At 29.4% G+C, this 20,170-nt stretch overlaps 1 protein-coding gene and 1 long non-coding RNA gene across 2 annotated transcripts in view; one reads left to right on the top strand and one right to left on the bottom strand.

The window, feature by feature from the left end:
• Positions 1-16,147, top strand: part of LOC106469687 (protein arginine N-methyltransferase 5-like) — a 35,353-nt gene extending 19,206 nt beyond the window's left edge. Inside the window, exons 9-17 of the mRNA XM_013930199.2 lie at positions 5,245-5,322; positions 6,593-6,651; positions 7,369-7,491; positions 7,993-8,168; positions 8,370-8,479; positions 11,445-11,538; positions 13,330-13,446; positions 13,905-13,969; positions 15,791-16,147. Coding sequence (XP_013785653.1) covers positions 5,245-5,322; positions 6,593-6,651; positions 7,369-7,491; positions 7,993-8,168; positions 8,370-8,479; positions 11,445-11,538; positions 13,330-13,446; positions 13,905-13,969; positions 15,791-15,943 — 975 coding nt within the window. The 3' untranslated portion in view covers positions 15,944-16,147. The remainder of the gene's footprint in view (positions 1-5,244; positions 5,323-6,592; positions 6,652-7,368; positions 7,492-7,992; positions 8,169-8,369; positions 8,480-11,444; positions 11,539-13,329; positions 13,447-13,904; positions 13,970-15,790) is intronic.
• Positions 7,354-20,170, bottom strand: part of LOC111088534 — a 55,395-nt gene continuing 42,578 nt past the window's right edge. The window contains exon 5 of the long non-coding RNA XR_002613023.1: positions 7,354-7,436. This is a non-coding gene — a long non-coding RNA (uncharacterized LOC111088534). The remainder of the gene's footprint in view (positions 7,437-20,170) is intronic.

Here is a 20,170-nt window from a genome sequence, read left to right on the forward strand (position 1 = left end):
TATAAAAACAGGCATCTATTACTTTTACTAATTTGTAATTCAACAAATTCTCTGAAGATTCAACTGATTTCTAAACACCATGAGAAATAGCACTTGATGCAGCTGTGGTGTCAAGCATTTTATAAAAAATAACTTAAGGTCAAGCTGAAGCCATCAGAGAAATTTATTTTGTTCTGCTACAAAACTTGATATAAATAACATTGTCATGACTGAACTTGCAACATGGAATGTTTTTGTAGTTACATCAATTCCAGAATACTTTCTGTTCAAGTGATTGGAAGTTGTTTTAAGTATTCCAGATATAGTTGTAGAACAGTGCCTAAAAGTGTCAGTAATATTACTTTGCATTTTAAAGTCATTAAAGAATAATGCATTTGCCATCATTTATGCTAAAAAATATCAAAGTAACATGATCATACAGTCTTATTTGGGGCTTATTTATAAGGTACAACAGACAAAGGGTTTTAGCTTAACACACATATTGTTGTCAGTGCAAATTAGCTGTTAAAGTATCTGTATTTCAACAAACCGCAAATTACTTCTGCAACCACTATTCATTTTGTAGATGCAAATAAAATGAATCTTTTCTATCTAATCATTTTTAATTATTAGCTATAGTTATTTTGAAAGCTGAGCTTCATTAGTAATTACTCAAACTACATGCATCATAAAAAGGGGGGCAAGAAAAGGCTGTAATAATTAAAACACTTACAGAGATGGAAAGTCACCTGAAAAAACAAGACATGAACCATTACATTTTCAAGGGATGATAATTTCTTAGTGAATATATAAAACTATACTTTGAGATGATAAAATCATTTTTAGAAAATGATAAATGAATTGTTTACTTCCTGGAAGTGGAAACTGTGTATTAATGAAAGCTGAAACATATTTATTCATGAATTACACAAAATAAATGTTTTATAATTTCATGAAGTATCAGTTCTAACTTTTTTTTTTTGAGTTGGAATTATGTTTTTTACTCCACACCTGAAAACAGGGTTTGCACAGATCCTTGAAACCCTGTAAAGTCATGAAAAATTAACTTGAAAAGTGTCAGTACTGTAAATCCTGGAAAAATTGCAATGTGAAGTAATTGGTTTAACTTAAGAAAATTAAACAAACTAAAAAGTTTATACTTCATTTCAGCCAGTGTGAATCTCTTTCTTTGCGAGACTGCAAACTGTTGCAATTTTTAGTGGTGGAACATTTGATGACAGAAACTCTTGGAAATTTTATCTTACATGGCAATATTCAAGAGTCCTGGACATCTGAGTACTGGTCCTGGAAAAACTCCTAAACTTTTATTTTGTAAAGAGTATGAACCATGTTATAGTTACAACTGGTTATGATAGTGTTAAACTCAAGTCCAAAGATGTTTAACTTTTTATCACTCCACCCATATATTTACACATGCTAGACATCATCTCTACCCATATATGAGTGCTTTGTGCCTGGTTTGATGTGGTCAAAGCATCTGTACAGTAATGCAAAAAAACCTTCCGTGGATGATAAGGGGTTATAAAAGCTGAAGGTCCAGGCTTTTTTTTTTAAAAAAAAAGGCTTAAAACTTGTTTACGCTTCTAAAAAAATTTTAAGTTAATCTTACTTAAACTCAAATCACTTGTCCCCATGTCTGACTTAGTGATTGAAACAGCATTTCTATCACTTTGGAAATAGCGATAACATCTATTGTTTCATTTCAGCAAAAAAAATTACTACCTCAAGAAAAAAATATGTTTGTCAGTCAATAACACAAAAAAAAAAAACGATTCTTGATGAACTTTTAAATAAACAAAATCTTCAAGTTCTTTACACCCTCAGAAAATGCACCATAACCTTTGTTCTGCCATACTTTAGCAAAGGGTCACATGTTTTAGGATACTAACTTCTGAGAAGAGCCTTTCCACAGGTTACTTAGAATTGTTTTCAGAAGTGCTTTTAGACTTTGGCATTTTTCTGTTTCAAAAGATGAAAATTTCCTAATTAATGAATTCACTAACTGTTAACAGGTACACCTGTCCTTTCTACTCATAAGCCTACACCAGCTCCACAACCCGATATTTATGTAAAACAATTAGTAACCATGTTTCATCTTCTCTGTGTAACAACTTGTGAATTTTATCTCATGCAAAATGAGTGTGAACTTCCCATTCAGGAAGAACATTTTGGTATTATTTTTCTAACTTCTAATGAATAAATGTCTTTCCATTAAGACAATAGTTCCAACTATTCAAGAGTCTTCAGCTGTTATTAAGAATTCATTAGCAACATTTGATGAAAAGGGCTGAACTGTTTGTGGGTTATGGAGAAAGGCCATTTTTGATAACTTTGCATTAATAATTTTTAAGCATCTCATCCATGGACTGCATATTTCAGCATTATACTTAAATTGAAGTTTCGGGTAAATAAAGATGGAAGTGTTTATGAAATACTATGTACCAAGGAGGACAAAATGTTGTTCAATTACAGCATACTCTTCCTCTGGTTGAATGAAGGTAATCTGTTTCATTCATTGATTGTTAATAATACGCTGTTAACATTTCCTTCTTGAGCCAACTTGAAATGTTATTCCTTCTTGAAGTTTGTTCAATGTTTTCAAGAGCTAATATTTGTATTTACCACATGCATAGTTAACTCCTATTGAGTTATGTTAGCTATAGAAGTCACTGGTGTAATTGATTATGTTTCTGTTAACTCATTATTTTTTAAAATCTGTTTCTTTGTGTGCTAGGCAGTATTTACCATTGTCATGTCTCTGTAATACCACTTTTCACTAGTATTTTGTTTTGGATCTCACTACATCACCTGACTTGGTTTCTAAAATTCAGGCAGTTTAAAAAAAAATCTTAATATCCATGTTAGCTAGCTCTCTCCAAACGTTTTTTTACAGATGTAGCTAAGATAGAAGTATCAGCTCATAACTCTACCCAATCTGAAAAACCTTGATTCACCAACATTTTAAGATATAGGAAATTCGGGTCTTATGTCATACCCCATCTTTATCTTGTAAATTTGTCAACTACATTGAAGGGCCTTTGTCAAAACATAGTATCATAAAATTCATACACCACCAAAAGTTTCATTTACTCTTTGCTGCAGAATTCTTATTGCATTAGTTTCTTTAAAAGCTAGTGCTCCCATCACTCATATTTATTTTTGCCATTTCACTTTGGGGCTTTATTGGAGTGATGGCAAATCCCACTATTCTTTTGGAGTAACCCATAGGGTGGTGGTGGTTGATGATGAATAGCTGTCTTTCTTCTCATTTATCAATTAAAAATTAGGGGCAGCTTTAAAATATATTTTCAATTATTTTTAGCCAGTATTTGAGAGCTTATTCTAAATGTTGTATGGTTTCTTAACACCAGGTGTAAAGTAATATTCTTTGTTGATTATACTAGTGTTAACTACCTTTGTTTCTGTATTCAGTCACTCCTGATTTGATGTTCTTCATTTGGAATATTTATAGCTTAATGTTAATAAAATGAGTGGATTAGGCTTAATTGTTGCAAACCATTTTAATGGTGCTATTGCTAAGTGGATACAAATAAAAAGTTGTTTGGTTCACATTTAGATGACAAGTACTTCTGCAAAGTGACAAGCATCAACAGTAATGAGGCTTTCACTTTTTCAGTCATTTTTCAACTGTTTTAGTAAATACTTTTTTTAAAAGTGATATCCTCACCAGCCTAATTAGAAAAGGGTGGGCTTTGAAAGATTTGATTTATATTTTATTTTTTGACTTTGATAGTAATGTTCTTGTGCCCATAAAAGAAAAAGTTTATGAAGCTTTCTTCATGTTAAGTTGTGCATCTAAGTGGTATAAATGATATTTTTAATATATTTTAATTACTATATTGTCTTACTACTGGTTATGATATATGTTTTATATTACAAGAAAATCTACTGAACAGCTATTGTTGCAGCTTAGTCTGAAAGTAATAATTCTAGTATTTGTAATCAGTCTAAACCACAGATATAAGCCAAAAACAAATACTGATTAAGCTTTTTTAGCATCCTTTCTTCTAAAAAAAACCGAACAAAGGAAGCTTCATTTTCCTTATAGTAAGACATGGGTAGGGTATTTAGGGTAGTGAGTATTTCTGCTTGTCCTATGAACCCCACAGAAGGTTCCATTTTTTAGTGTAAAAACGTAATAAGAAATGCTTAAGAATTAAAATGACACAAGCAATTCATGAGCTGTATTACTGTGATACAATTTTTTTTTTTCAAAACCTATATTATTCATGTATTGTAAACTAAAGTTCAAAAATATTTCATAAGCAATATTTTTGTTTTTTCTTCCCAACTATATCGCACAGAAAATTATTCTAAACTGAACATAAATGTATACTACAAACAAACAAAATAAGAATACTAAGTGTGTCCTGGGTAGCATGAAAAGAGCTACTTCTAAATTTACATCTACAAAAAAAAACCAGGGTTTTTTGGAAAAACTTACTCTTAGGAAGTTTTCAGAATGAAAGAAAAAAAATGTTTTAAAGTGAAAGCAACAAACAAGAAAATTAGGCAGTTCTAGTGAAATGCATAAGACCTGTATATTTTACTCTAATTCGCCACATGGTTAAGCAAAGTTTTCTGCAGAATTGTGGAAAAAATATATGAATTTTCTTTTGTATTTTAATTATATTTTGATCTTCAGTACTTTTCATAAGTTTACAATGCATATTTTATTTTACTACCATTCAGTGTAAACTTTATCAGATCAGTAATGATGGAATAAATTTGTTTTTCTGCATATCTCCAAATAAAAGTTTAGTATAAAATATGTAATCTCTCTGAAATCGTGCATGTCTTCATCTTCATTTCTAGACAGGAAGCACAACAAAGCAATGTTAATTAAAAACTAAAACTATAAATAAACTGGGGTACTGGGTTGTGTATGATAATGTTCAGATATTTATTTATTTATTTTCATTTTGAATTGAACTGTCCTAATAAGAGTATTGTTTAATAACTTTACGAGCCCAGATGAAACACTTTTCAGTATTTTATACAGAATGAAACACACATAATTTTCTTTATTGTTAATGACATTTTTTGTTTGTTCTGTGAAGAAATCAATCGCAGTTTGTGTCACGTTACGATGTGAGTTAAAAAGCAAAAAATATAATATGCGATAATGAAATCTTATTAACATAAAAACATTAGTTTTGGAGTTAGATCAGAATTAGTTTACTCCTAGAAAAGACTTACCTTTTTTCATTTTGAACTTTTAAGCCTCTGATGGACAACTTAGAATCCTGCACCTATGAAATTTTTGAGAAAGATCCAGTGAAGTACACAGAATACCAAAGGGTAAACTGGTAAATTTATCAGTATTAATAAGAATAAAACTTAATGTAATGTTGTGGAAAAATGTTCCAATTATGTATTAATTAATACAGTACTAAGTCCTGAAAAATACCGTATTTCATTATTTGTATATGAGAATTTTTTTTAGGTTTTAATTTATGCAAGTAAACCTTACAGATATATACAACTTATATCTACTTGTGATTGCATCTTTAGCTTTTTTCAGTTAGTTTATTAGTTGAATTATGGTCTTAAGTCTAAAACTGTTTCTCTGACTTATCTACTACACGACCTTCACAGTCTTTTTGTTTCTTTTAAGGAAATATCTAAATAAAGATATAGATGAACAAGTTTAAACAGTAAGAACAGATATATATAAATATGTAAACTTCTTTGTGCTCAAATCTATCAAACTAAATCACAAAAACAACGTTATAAAACATAAAGCTTTTTATTAAATACAAAAGCAGGTACATGTGTTGGTAACTAGGACAACAAAACATACCTTGGTGTTGCCAAAACAAGTCCTTTTTATTACAAATAGTGTTTTGACTCATGTTTTTAACATTGTTTCTATGCCTTAGTTTGATAGATATGTAACAATTTTATAAAAATATGATTATATGTCCGTAAGGAATATAAACTTTAGCCATTTTTTGTACTACTTTTGAACATTTAATAAACTGCATGTCCATAAAGCTCAGAGGTGAGCAATCTGCCTTTTTCTGTGTGCAGACCTCAGTACACAGACCAAAATACTGTCCACTTCTATCTAAACAAATACAGTCCATAGAAGATTAAATATCAGTTCAAGCTTCTTAGTCAAAAGTGACCTTAAAGCATTGTTTTATAATAGAATATGTTCTCCATTTCTTAAACCCACTGTTAAGGAATTGTTCGAGGTTTTTATGTTCCACTTTCATAGTCAAGTGTTTCCTTCTTTTGAACTGAAAAATGTTTGTTAGTTTTCTTTGACGTTATTTTTATATTGCAATGCGTTTTTATAAGTTTTACATTTAGGAAGATATTAATAAAATTCATATGATTGGTCATTGGTGTTTTACCATTTTACAAGAATAATGACTTGTATGTGTAAGGCCCCTTTTTTTCCCATTTGTTCTCAATTTTACATACAATAATCTAATTAAGGCTTACCACATTCAAGTCACTTGATTCTTCATCCTTATTTTAAACTTAAGTTAAAATATTATAAATATGAGGGAGTCTAGGGACAGTTTTTGCATTTATTTATTTATTTTCTTTACTACTTTAGGCCATGTACGAAGCAATATTGGACAAAGTTCCTAGTACGGAGAAAGACAGTAGAGTTTTGTATGTAACACTAGTAATAATTAATCATTCAGTTTTTGTCTAAAATGTTTTAGTAATTTTTATCAAAACATGAGTATATATTCTTAAGGAATATAAATATAAAAATACATACAAATTTTTGGGCATTTAATAGTTAATAGTATTTGAATAAGATGATACAAATAGCTGTTTGGTTCAGGTTTGAAATGACACAAAATGTTTATTTATTTTTTTTTGTTAATTGATAAACAATTTAGTAATGAGAAATATGTACTTTGAATTAAGAAAAATATTTTCTTTTTTGATAATTACTATCTTGTATACCAAGGTGTTAAATGTTACTGCTGAAGAACTGAGACTGTACTTAGTATTATATTATATGAAATAAAACTTACTCACTTGAAAATTTTAATATCCCACAACATGAATTCTTTTGAAATATTTTATTTTGTGCTACAGTTGCCAGATTTATGCATGATGTCAATATCTTACAAAACAGTGAGTGACAGAAATATCAACATAGTTCCAGATAGTCATGCTTTTCCTTATGTTTTCTATAAATCTAATTTACATCCAAATTATAAAGTTGTAAAGAACTGTTTTTTATAAAATCTCCCCCAATGAGAACAATATCAAGGATTTAAGGTTTTATGTATAATCTCTTTATTGAAATATTTAATTTGAACTTAGAAAGAACTTTAACATTTTCCATATACCCAATTGATTTGTTTTTATTAGAGTCTTGATGGTAGTTGGAGCAGGAAGAGGACCTTTAGTTCGTGCAGCTTTGGCAGCAGCAAAAAAAGCTGAAAGAGATATAAAAGTGTTTGCTGTAGAAAAAAATCCTAATGCTGTTGTTACGTAAGTACATTTTTTTATATATATGAAATCTTTCTTTTAAATATTTTTTACGTTTTATTTTATTAATTTAAAAATTCATGCATTTTTAGTAACTTGAATGAATATTGGCAACATACAAAAAATTTCCATTTGAGATGAATGATCGTTGTCGTGTTTTAATGCCTTTATGAGCAAATGTGCAGTCTTTTTTTCTCCATTATAAGGTTATTATTATTATTATACATGATTAAATTTTTCTATAAGAAAACTGGTTTCATTATGTAAAATATTCGTTAAGCTCTTTGGTAAGTGTTAACAGATTTTTTTGTATGCTATTAAATGTTTTCTGGTAGAAATTTATGGTCTTTTTATAAAGCAGTGTTGGAATAAAACCTTACAAGTCTACTTTTTGTATGTGAGCTCTTTTTTTTCCATAGTTTGATTTCTGTATCATAAAAACATTTTTTGCAAACTTATCTTGTTCTATTACACTTTTAATATTGGTTATTTTCATGCTGATAGACTACAAAATCTGCAGGATGAGATGTGGGGGTCTAAGGTTACAGTAGTTTCTTCCGACATGAGAGATTGGAATCCACCAGAAAAAGCTGACATTTTAGTCTCTGAACTTTTAGGATCGTTTGGAGACAATGAACTTTCTCCAGAATGTTTAGATGGTGCTCAGAAGTTTCTTAAAGGTACTTAAGCTGTTATTGTTTTCTCTGATGAATCTATTTTTGGATTACTTGATAAAACACTGAATAGAAAATAAAGACTATAGTATTTTTCCATATATAATGTTACTTAGAATGTAAGATTTTACAGGACAAGCATTTTTAAAAAGTTGACGGTACTGATTTTCATGTATGTGTCATTCGGTTTTCTTTTATTTCTCACAGATGATGGAATAAGTATCCCTGAAAGCTATACATCCCATCTGGCTCCTCTTCAGTCTCCAAAACTCTACGGTGAAGTGGTACAGATGAAAGATAGAGAAAAACCACACATTGTTAGTATAAATGTTCTAAGTAACTTTAAATAAGGATTATAAGTGTGGTGTGGATTACTTGTGAATGATATATATTAAATCCTTCATATTTTTGAACATAATGTCAAACATGAGCAAGTACAAGAAGAAAAAACATGGATTTTCAGACAGTTACTTTACATATAATTAATGTGTTTGAACCCACGAGTATTCAGTAGAGTTGGGAATTCTGTCTAATAAAAACCTCTTAAACTTAAAAGATCATGAGAGTGAACCTCATTTATACCCAAATTGATTGACTGAAATATTTATTACTTGATTGTGATATATACTTCACTGGCTGATTTTGCAATTGAAGCTGAACACAATATAGATGTTGTTTCACAAACTTAAGTAACTAAAAGTATGTGGCACTGAGCATATAGATTACAAAAGTTCAGGTCATTGAAAAGTAAACATCGGGAGTGTAGTCAACTCTACACAGAGGGGAGGGGTTCTGTTTTTTAAAACATTGCAAAAGTTCTCTTCTACACAATGAACTTAAGTAACTTACCTTAGCCTAAATGAAACTTCAATTTGCCTCTAATGAAAAAGAGTCCACTTTTTGAAAGTGCTCGGATTGTTGGGTTTTGTGTTACTTGTAAAACAGAAATATTCAAAATGTAAGAGAGCAAAACAAAAAGGAGCTTAACTTACATCACAGTAATAATCTGCTGAGTTGTAAATGACTTTTTAGAACATATGCTGTTGGCATGTGATGATTGTTAGGGTTGACTCTTTCTACAGGGTTGGAAGTACAACAAGTAGCCAAGACTATAAAAATGTAAGCTTCAGAGCTAGTCAAAACTTTTTAGTCATTTTTGTTTTAACAGTTGCACTAAAAGTACAAAACAGATATATGTATATACAACTTACAGAAACAAACTCACACTATGCACAATAACTGCAAAAAATCTTAAAATATACAAAAAAAGAGTGAACATAACTTTCAAAATTTCCCAAAGAAAAAAGAAACAGGCTATACAGAAAGAACCTTCAAACCAAAACTAAACGTTCTTTATTAAGACTATTTGAAAATTAATTGTAGACACATTTATCACCAATAATGGAAGGCATTTCTTTGCACAAAGAGTCATGAGTGTCCGGAACATGATGTTGAAGCTGAGTCTGGGATCCTTCAAGAAACAGCTTAATGAGGTTCTTGGATCAACAAACAAATATACAAGATAGGCCCGATGGCCTCATCTTAATCCAGTCCATAATTGAGGTTATCCTTGATTTTTTGGACTTCGGTGAACTGGTTGGTAAGTCCCCAGTAGTTGATGAAGGTAACCCTTTTTTCTCAGTACTGTTTTTCCCAGACTTATCACTGACACTGGAATCTTCTGTAAAGATATTTGTTTCTTCTGTGTTTCTGCTACAACTTTTTCTGCACTTCATCATGGTACTCAACACAACAGTCTTGTAGAGTTCTTGGCAATTTTCTGATTGCTTGAAGTCTGAATTTTTTTTGTTCTTTATTCTTTTGGTTTAGTCAAGCTCTCTTGATCAGAGATGTATGCTCTATGGCTCAATACTGGAAAGGTTTGGTTACTTAACTATGATGAAAATAATTTAACATGCTGTACATCTTTCATGTGGTGATTGCAAAGGACTAGTTTTGCCACTTCTTCCATAATTCAGACAACGGTTGAAGCAATACAAAAATATTGTCTAGAAATGTTTGTTTTTTGTACAGCCTGTTTAAAGAATATCTTTCTTCACAACACTGTCAACACCATTTATTTTTCACAAATTTATCAATGAGGGCTGTTTCATCTTCACATTTCAAGAAGACCATCATAACAAAACATTCATTATAAAGTCATGTAGTCAATGATTAGAGAGTAATAAATAAGAATTAACAGAAATGACAGTCAACAACTATTGGTGCATTTCAAAACTTCAAAACATTGTTTTATATGTATAGTAATATAGAAACATCTCTTAATTTTTCACATTTTCTCCAAAACTTGTAAGATGGAAAATTCTCTAAAGACAGAAAACTCTCACCTCTGATTCCATCAGATCAGTCATTACCAAGTATACTGTAGAAACATAACATCTGAGAATTAGTCACCATGAAGTATGTTTATATTGTTGACAAACTTGTAGCTCTATCTCTTGGCATTGTGTTTTAATAACCTGAATTGTCTACAGTTATAAGCTTGCTTGCCTTGATTCTTTACTACTACTTCTTGTCCATCTCTTCGCTGTACGTTCAGCTAGTACCAAAGTGTTTCAATTGTTTGAACTAGTTCTGGGCACTTGCCTGATAGCTAGTGGTGAATCATTTTGAATAAAACTGATACATGTGCGTGAGGTGTGTGCATCAATAGATTGTTTGAGTGACATGTTCTCAGGTTCCTGGGGATACTGCAGTGAATATCTTTACTGCCTTGAAAATGGCATTTGTAATTTATATATACTTTTCTCTTGTTTTTGTCATTGTACATTTTATTTCATAGTATTATTATTTAAGCTGAAAAAGAAATACAGATCTCCATGTAAGTAAAACTTGTAATATTTTTTAAGCCATTTATATATTAAAACATTTTTAATGTTGAATAAAAATCTATGCTGTTGCATAAATACTTGTTTTAGATTTGTACAAGTAGTTTTTCTGAAGTTACTGTGAATACTGATCAAGCCTATTTTTCTTTCTTGAAAAGTCATTTCTATAGTCAATATAAATTTTGTATTACTGCGGTAAGAAACTTTTTTACTGAGCTTCAGAACACATTGTGTTATTTGTGTTCAGTTTAAATATTTTTCAAAATTATTAATTAAGTCTTAATTCTAATTCTGAAACATATTTCTGTTAACAGTTTTTGACAAAATAGAATTGACAGTGTCACTTTACAATTTATTGACTACTTGAACCTATTACACTATTGTAAAACATAATTGATGATTTTAAAATACAAGTGATGCTTCATTTTAACAGACCTGTTTTGAAATGCCATATGTTGTAAGACTACACAACAGAACAGAACTTGCATCACCACAACCACTTTTCAGCTTCCACCATCCAAACAGAGGTAAGAAGATACATTTATCAAAAACTTGATGTTAAAGAATTAAACAATAAGATGTATAAACCACTCTATGATTTTTTTAGCCTTGAAACCTTTATGTCACAGAGAAATATCTCAATTATTTCTAGTACAAATAGGCTGATCATTAAAACTTAACTCCCAAGTTAGAATTGGACATGTATGAACTAAATCTAATGTTAATGTATGATCTTTATATTGCATAAAGTTGACTTGGTTTCTGTTAAATGCTTCCATGAAAGAATATGCTAAGAAAATTAAATCAATATTTATTTATATTGATTTTAAAGGTTTCATACAATTGGTTGAAATTCCTTTCATAGTATACTCTCATCAGTTGAGTGTTCTTTGACGGTTACATTTGAACAAGAGTGATATTAACTGCTTAGTATTCTCCTGTTTAAAACCTTTTATTTTATTTCCTACTTTTTATTTACTTTTTAAAAATTCTGTTTTTGCTATGGTGAATTTTGTTTTAAAATGTCTGATTTTTTGCTCCAGTAGTTTCTTATTGTTGTTTTTCTTCTATTTAAAATATTCTTATTTGTTTCTGGTAGTTTTTTCATGTTCAAACTTTCTGTTTCTTCATTACTTTTGTTTGTTTGTTCAAAATATTCTATTTTTGTTCTAGAATTTTTTTTCTGTTCTGTTTTTGCTTGAGTAGTTTTGTTTTCTGTTTAAAATATCCAGTTTTTGTTCATTATTTCTTGTTTTCATGACCAGATTCATTTTGTCTTTGTTCTCTGTGAAAACTACATAAAGTAATTGAATTAGCAGGTATATTTTAAGTTTTGACAAGCTACTTTTAATTCTTTAGTTAGTACTCAAATCTATTAAAACTGAGTTGTTACATTACATTTGTAAATAAAAGTTTTAGGCTCAACACTTCCAAGAATTGAATTTTCTAATAAAAGCAATTAAAAACTAGTCATAAATAATGACTACTTCATTTAACACTTTTCTTAGCTGAAATGCAGGGTATCTAATATAGGTTTACAATATACAGTCAAAAGTACCAATTTTTTGTGTATTAGATTCAATTTTAATTTCTGCTTCTGTAAAATTTCCTGTTCCACCACAGTCTTGGTTGAAAGATTCTTTATTTTCTTATTTATAAATAACATGTTCCATAATGTCTTTGTGTGTTTGAATTTGTTAAATTCCATTTTTTGACTATCATTGTATCAGTTTTAACTTATAGGAACTATTTGATTTGAAATTTGTTAAGTCTAATATATATGTACTTGAAGTAGTTGAAAAATGTTTTCTGGCCTTCCAACAAACCTTTAAAGTAAGAGTTTTTTGTTTTTTTAATGCTTCAATCTGTAAAAAAAATGTAAAAATCCAGTTCTTAGTTGTAGCTTTCATATATGTCTTAAGCAGTCACTCATTGTTGTTAGTGGCATATGAATATTTTCAGTTATGAGGTAAGAAAAGATTAAAATAAAATAATTAAAATGCAGTGATTCATATTTACACAATGAAAATTGAACTATAGTAGCTTGTTCACTCATGAGATACAAATAGAAACTTAGGTGGGTAAACATTGGAATGGTAGATTACATTTCACAAGTACCAAAAAGTTCCTATTGGGAGTATGAAGTTTATTTTGTATTTAATCCTTTCCAAAAAAAAAGGTTATTTTTTTTTATTCAGCATATCGACTTGTCCTTGGAAAGGTTAAGTTGGACAGTAGCTTTGTGTAAAGTGTATATTTCTTGTTTAGTAGTTGTAGTATATTAAATGTGATTTTTCTTGCTGGTATTACCATTTCAGATGAAGTTATAAACAACACAAGGTATAAAAACCTCACTTTTCATATTGAAAACAATTATGTTCTGCATGGATTTGCTGGCTACTTTGACACAGTTCTGTATAAAAATATCAAACTGAGTAAGTGGTACAGTTTGGAATGATTTTTATATTGAATAAAGATTTTTAACAAGGTTTTTAATTTTCTCTGAAAGCACAGGTGTAGAACAGAAAACACTTGTGATATCTGTGAATTTGTTAGCTGTTTTGGACATAGTTCTGTATATGAATGTAAAATTAAGTAAATGATTTAGTTTTGAGCAGTTTTGCATTAAAGGTAATAATAATGATAATAACAATTAAGCAAAATGTATATAATTTCACCAGAAAATGTAAGACATATTTTCAAAGTACTTGAGACTACTTAATATAGTATAGTAACAATTCTTTTGCACGACATTCTTTATAGTTTTAGTGGTACTTCTCAAGTAGTGTAATGAGTGGATAAACTCTTGAGAAAGTTTCTGCTTGTTAATAGATGTTTTCAAATTTAAGATGTAATAGTTGAATTTCATTTTGTCACAATTTATTTCTGATAGGTATAGTTCCTGAAACTCATTCTCCTGGAATGTTTAGTTGGTTTCCAGTTTTTTTTCCTTTAAAGGTGAGGTACTTACTACATTATTTGTATGCAAATACAATAAAAATGTACTGCAGTTTAAACCAGTTTCATGATTTATTTTTTGCTCAGTATTAGAATGTTCAAATTCTTCATTCTTTGTAATGTACTTTGTAAAATACTTGAATAAATGATAATATTTACAGACCATATAAAGTTAAGCCTGTGGATTAGATATGTTAATCATATACAATAACTTCTTAATTTTTTTTTTATTTTTAAGTTAAAATCTCAACGTGAATTCAAAAATATTAACATCAAAAACAAAAGATACAAATTCATATGAATCTTGAACATATCAGAGTTTACATATTCTGTCATCGGTAAATAATAATAATATTAACATAGCTTAAGGAACATTTTATATATATGAAACGTATCTATAATAAACAGAGAACGATGGGTATGTGTTAAATAGTTATAAAATGTGTATGTTGCACATTTCTCCTTTAATAGTTGTATACTACCTCCCTAGAAATAATGATACACATATATAAATTGTGGGGAGCCGGCATGACCAGGTGGTTAAGGTGCTCGACTCGCAATCTGCGAGTTCAAATCTCCGTCACACCAAACATGCTCACTCTTTCAGCCGTGGGGGGCATTATAATGTGACAGTCAATCCCACTATTCGTTGGTAAAATAGTAGCTCAAGAGTTGGCGGTGGGTGGTGATGACTAGCTTCCTTCCCTCTAGTCTTACACTGCTAAATTAGGGACGGCTAGCACAGATAGCCCTCTTGTAGCTATGCACGAAATTCAAAAAACAAACAAAGTATAAATGTTGGACTTTTAGTTTATGCTTTCTATTGTGTGGCTGTTCTTCTAAAACATGACATATTAGATCAACTGTAAAAGTACATTCTTTAGGAATGGAAAAATAAAATGTATGTTTTTCATACAAATTGAACTCGACCTACTTGGTTCAATAGTAGTTGCTATGGTCATATTAGCATTTATGTTTTAATAAATGAAAGTACTTTAACAGGAACTAATATTACTCATTTCTGGGTCCATTAAACAGCCTGTTTGTATGCCTAAATTAAACATTCCCAAATTGAAAAACATGCGTTTCTGGTCACAGTATTACCAGGTTTACACAGTTATGAACAGACCATATTTATGATTCACTGAATTACTAAAATTTTCATGAGAATTACTGAATTTGCACTTTCCAGTCATATTATAATTCTTAAAATTTTAGGTGTTATCTTTTATTTTTTTGGTATTAAAAGTGAAAAAAATATCCAGATTAATTTTTTAAACTTTAAACATTTATTTCTAAGGCATGTCATTAAATTCTATCCCACCCTTTTCCACCAAATGTTTATTAATTCAACAGTCTAAGACAATAGCATTACATCACAGTCTTTGAGTTTAGCTGCACTCAAGTATATGTGAGTCAATTATGAATAATGCACATAACAATGAATTGTTTACATGTGGGCTTATCATTATTGGTTGGAATTTTAGACATTTGTCATTAAGAGATTCTCTTACAAATACGTATTGGAGTATAGAAATCAAGAAGCTGGAAATTACCACATCATACCAATAAGCTACTATCTAATGTTCCCTAGGCCCATTGGATTTTGGGAGGGGAGATTCTTCTGTCACTAAGGGAAATGATGTGCCATTTGAAGTAACTCTGTGCTTAATGCTAGAAATAATAGCTTTTTAGGGTACAAAGATAACAATGTAAAGTGGACATTTCTTTTTATTAAAACATTTTATAAAACAATAATTTAGGCAGTCCAGATGTAGTACCATAATTTTTTTCAATTTTGTTTTGTTTTTTTATCATTAGGAACCCATTCAGTTGAAAGCAGGTTGTCAGCTTCAGGTTCATTTCTGGAGGTGTGCTAATCGAAAAAATGTTTGGTATGAATGGTGTGTGACAAAACCTGTTATTGGACCCATACACAATCCAAATGGTAGGTCGTACACCATTGGCTTGTAACAATATTTTACAGATAACTACCAGCTCTAGAGCTGTTCATATGTCTGACAGTTCAGAGAAGAGAAAGTTGCATCTTGCTGAAGCATTTTTATATTTTGTAGTTCATTTCAGTTTATCTCATTTGTCAGTTATGAAATGCACTGAAATACTTATGACAAAACTTTATTTTCAGCTGAAATAATAAAAAGCTCATGTGTACAGTAACTGCAAATTGTGATAACAATTTTTTCCATACACGAAAATTACAAAAACTTTAGAAAATTGATGTCATCAAACTCCACAAGCTATACAAGATTCTGTGTTTGCTAAGGACCATTTTAATGCACTTATAACATTAGTCTGGTAAATAACTACAGCCGTGTATGAAATAGTAATAAAACAACAGATTATTTCCAATATTGGGATACAGGATAATTATCAAGCCCTTAATTTACTTTGAACTAGTAGTTAAAACATAGATCTGAAACAGAAAATCAACTATCAATTAATATTTTGTATGTGTAATAAACAAAGAAAAACCAACAGTTGTTGGAGTTTTAGATAAAAGAAATCTGTCACATGAAAGTACTCGTAAGGCTGCTTTTCCTTGCCATCCCACATAAAAAAAAAACGGTTATATAAAGTGAAACTTAAAAGCACCAGAAACACAATGTAACATCTCTCTATAATTGTTTAGCTCTCAAAAAATAACACATAGGTGGTTGAGCTTAAAATCTTGTGCATCTCAATATTTGTAATCCTCTGTGAATACTTAGAACATTTAAGATGTTTACATTAATACTCCCATTTGGTAGTAACATTAATTTTGAAACAAATAAAACATCTTACAGTTTCATGATATGCTCATTTTACTCATAGGGATGTTTTTTTTTCTTGTTATCAAATAACAATTACATATATGTTATTTTATTTTATTTAAATTAAAAAGGCCTAAACTTTAATAAGAATAGCACAGAATATATATTTATTTGTATAAATTATGCAGATAGACAGTATTACTCAATGTTTTTATTTGTGATTGAAGTATTTCATCCTTGTTATAACTATAATAGGAGCAACTAAGATTTCATAAATCTGTTTATTCCTCAAAAATACAAACTTGAAAAGAGTAGGCATGTTTTTGAATTTGTTGTCCATGTATAATTATCACCAAGAAAAATAGTTAAATTTACCATATATTTAAAAAGAGAAAGATGATGTAGAATAAAAAAAAAGTTTAAATGGTTCAGAGATATAAAGATAACGTGATTGTGGTGTTACTTAAGCTTATGGATTTGTAGTTGTTAAACATTTTAAATGAGTTGAGTATAGTTTTGGTCCTTAAAATTAAATATATTATGATAGAACTATTTGAGATAGAAAGAGCCAAGAAAAATATGTTATAATCATTTTTTTGCACTGATGTGCGCTGTCTTTAAAGGTTTGGAAGCTCAAATATTGCAACATAATAAATAACAAATACCGTAAATTGAGAATAAATCTAAACCATATCTTGAGGCTTGGAGTTTTTAACTAAAACTGTGATATGTCAGGAATATACATCTGTCACAAACAAGCATAATCCATTTTCAAATCATTTATGCAAAAAATTTAATTATAGTTTCATTTTATCCTAATGTATGAGCATTTTTATTTTGATATTTTTTTACAATTAAATTTTGAAGGCAAATAATATTTTTATTTGTTGTTGTTGGTTTTTTTTCAAAATTTGTCTCTGTACTTTGCAATTATTAAAAATTGATATCATTCACCTTCTCATTTTAATACAACCAAATAGCATAAATGTTCAGTTTGAAATATATGAACTAATATATTTTGTACAGCACATGAAACAATCTACACAGCTTGGATCAAAATTTCTGAAAAATCAAGTTTGTGAAATTTGAAATATCCAAATTTTAACCACTTAGCATTGTTTAAAGCTAAAGACTAAATGGTATGGACATTTAAACAGTGATGTAATTATAAATTAAACTGCAATATAATCAAGGTCTCTTATTGTTCTATTTACTAACAAGTATGATGTGACACTACCGCCATCTGTCTTAAATTTGCTACAATAGTTTGTTTTTCTTTTATTAAATTATACTTTACATCAATATTTCCCAAACTTTTGTCATCCATGCCACATTTAATAAATATGGTATCTTGCACTTCACCCACCCCTCCCTTTTTAAATGAGTGATGAGAGATGCAGTTAAGATGCTATATGTGTTGTAGTGATTATCTATTATTTTCACTAATAAAAAATACATTAAAATGTTTAATATTGCATTATTGCACATTTGACTACCCTAATTGCTCGCCTGTTGCCCCCCCCCCCCCAAGAGATCATACGTGCCCCCACACTTTGGGAAGTGCCTCCTACTAGGAAATATAAATTTCAAGCAGTTCAGTGCTACTAACTAAAGAAACCAATGTTTTCTTTTAAACTATATTATTATTTGTAAAAGTATATGACAAATATGTAGTAAGATAAATATTTGGTGTATTATCTACTTGAAACAAATAAATTAGTATGTTTTAACTAAAATGGGAAATACAGTAGATGTAAGTAACAAAAAATACAACTGATTTTGTCTGCCAAAATTATTAACACTGAAAATAGTGTGCAGATAACTTATTTATTTAATTTATAGGAAATGATAGGTCTCTTTTAGGAATTGAATAATAGATAAAAAGACTTAAGTTTTTGGACAAAATACAAGAAAACTGAAGTTGTGGAATGTTCTCACTAGTTACAAGAGTCTAGTAATTCAGTCAGTGGATTATTGGACATGTATCAGTGATATGTGGAATATGGTTAGTAGTACAGTTCTAGATTTGACAATGTTTAGCTGTCTACATTTTTTATTAATATAAATGAAGACATTAATATTTTAACAGTTTGCTTAACCCTATCCAGACCAGATGTCAAGAAGTGTACACCTACCTATCAAATATCAAAGTTTAACTAAAAAATAATAATTCTAATTCTATTACAACAATTTATTACTCAAAAATATTCTAGAATTGATAATTTGTCATTTCGGAGTACTTACTTAGTGTAGTTTGCAGAGAAAAATGCACAAATCTCACAAATCTTTGGGGAAAAAAATCCATCAACCAATTTTTTTATATTTTTTTTTTGTCTGTTCCCAAACTTTATATATATATATAGATAACTATAATCCTGAGAAAATCTTTGTTGCTCACATGATTTTCTTTCATCTTATTAATGCAGCCTTAATGTTATTAATTAATCTTATTCATGACTCTACAGCATGTAGTGTGAACAACTACCAATGAAGGTCAACTTTGAAAATAGCTATGGGAAAAGTTTAAATATCAATGGATAGAGCAACTTATAAATTATTTTCGTCAATGTAAAATGAATAGTGGTATGAGATGTAATTTATGGTTTTGTGGGAAAATGACACAGACTAGCTCTTGTAGAAAATAACTACAGAATCTAATGGGGAATTTAGAAGACTTGGGAACAAACCATAGATCTGCAAAATTGTTTATAATATCTTCAGACGTTTGTTTCATATTGTATTATCATTGGTTAAAAGCTACAGGAAAGCCTAGATAAGTTTAGAGATTGGTAGATAATGGCAATATATTCCAATGACTGAAATGTAAATATTTATTTATTGAATACAATATATTGTTAAGTTTATCATATTCAAACTGAGCACACAATAATTTATAATTTGTTGAAAAGAAAGCATATTTATTGGATATAAATTGAATTTGACCAAGAATATTGTTATCACAAATATAATGTCAGAAAAATGTAATTAAATTATGATTTTTTTTGTTCCAAACTAGATATTATTTGATAAGTTTGTTTAAAGTTTATTGATCTTGTTAACTATTTGCACTGTGAAAAGAAAAAAATTGAGGGACATCAGTGACACCCCTCTGGACTGGAAAGGGTTAATTACATAATGAAATAAAAGAATTACATTCTCCCACAAATAGGTAAATACTCTACTTTACATTCATGTTTTTTCCATCAAGTTCCTACAGAAACTGTAAAGGGCATATGAAATATAACAGCTTGCCTTTAGAACACCATTCAGTTCACTAAAACATTCCATCTGTATATTGATCATGCATTATTCTTTCCCGTCATCTACATTTTTATGTCTTAAGTGTAACTACCTTTTATAGCTATAACTAATGTATTTAAGAAATAATCAAATAAATTTGCAATTATAAAGATTATTATAAAAACGTTTA

Source organism: Limulus polyphemus, unplaced genomic scaffold (genome assembly GCF_000517525.1).
Source record: "Limulus polyphemus unplaced genomic scaffold, Limulus_polyphemus-2.1.2 Scaffold98, whole genome shotgun sequence".
NCBI lineage: Eukaryota > Metazoa > Arthropoda > Merostomata > Xiphosura > Limulidae > Limulus > Limulus polyphemus.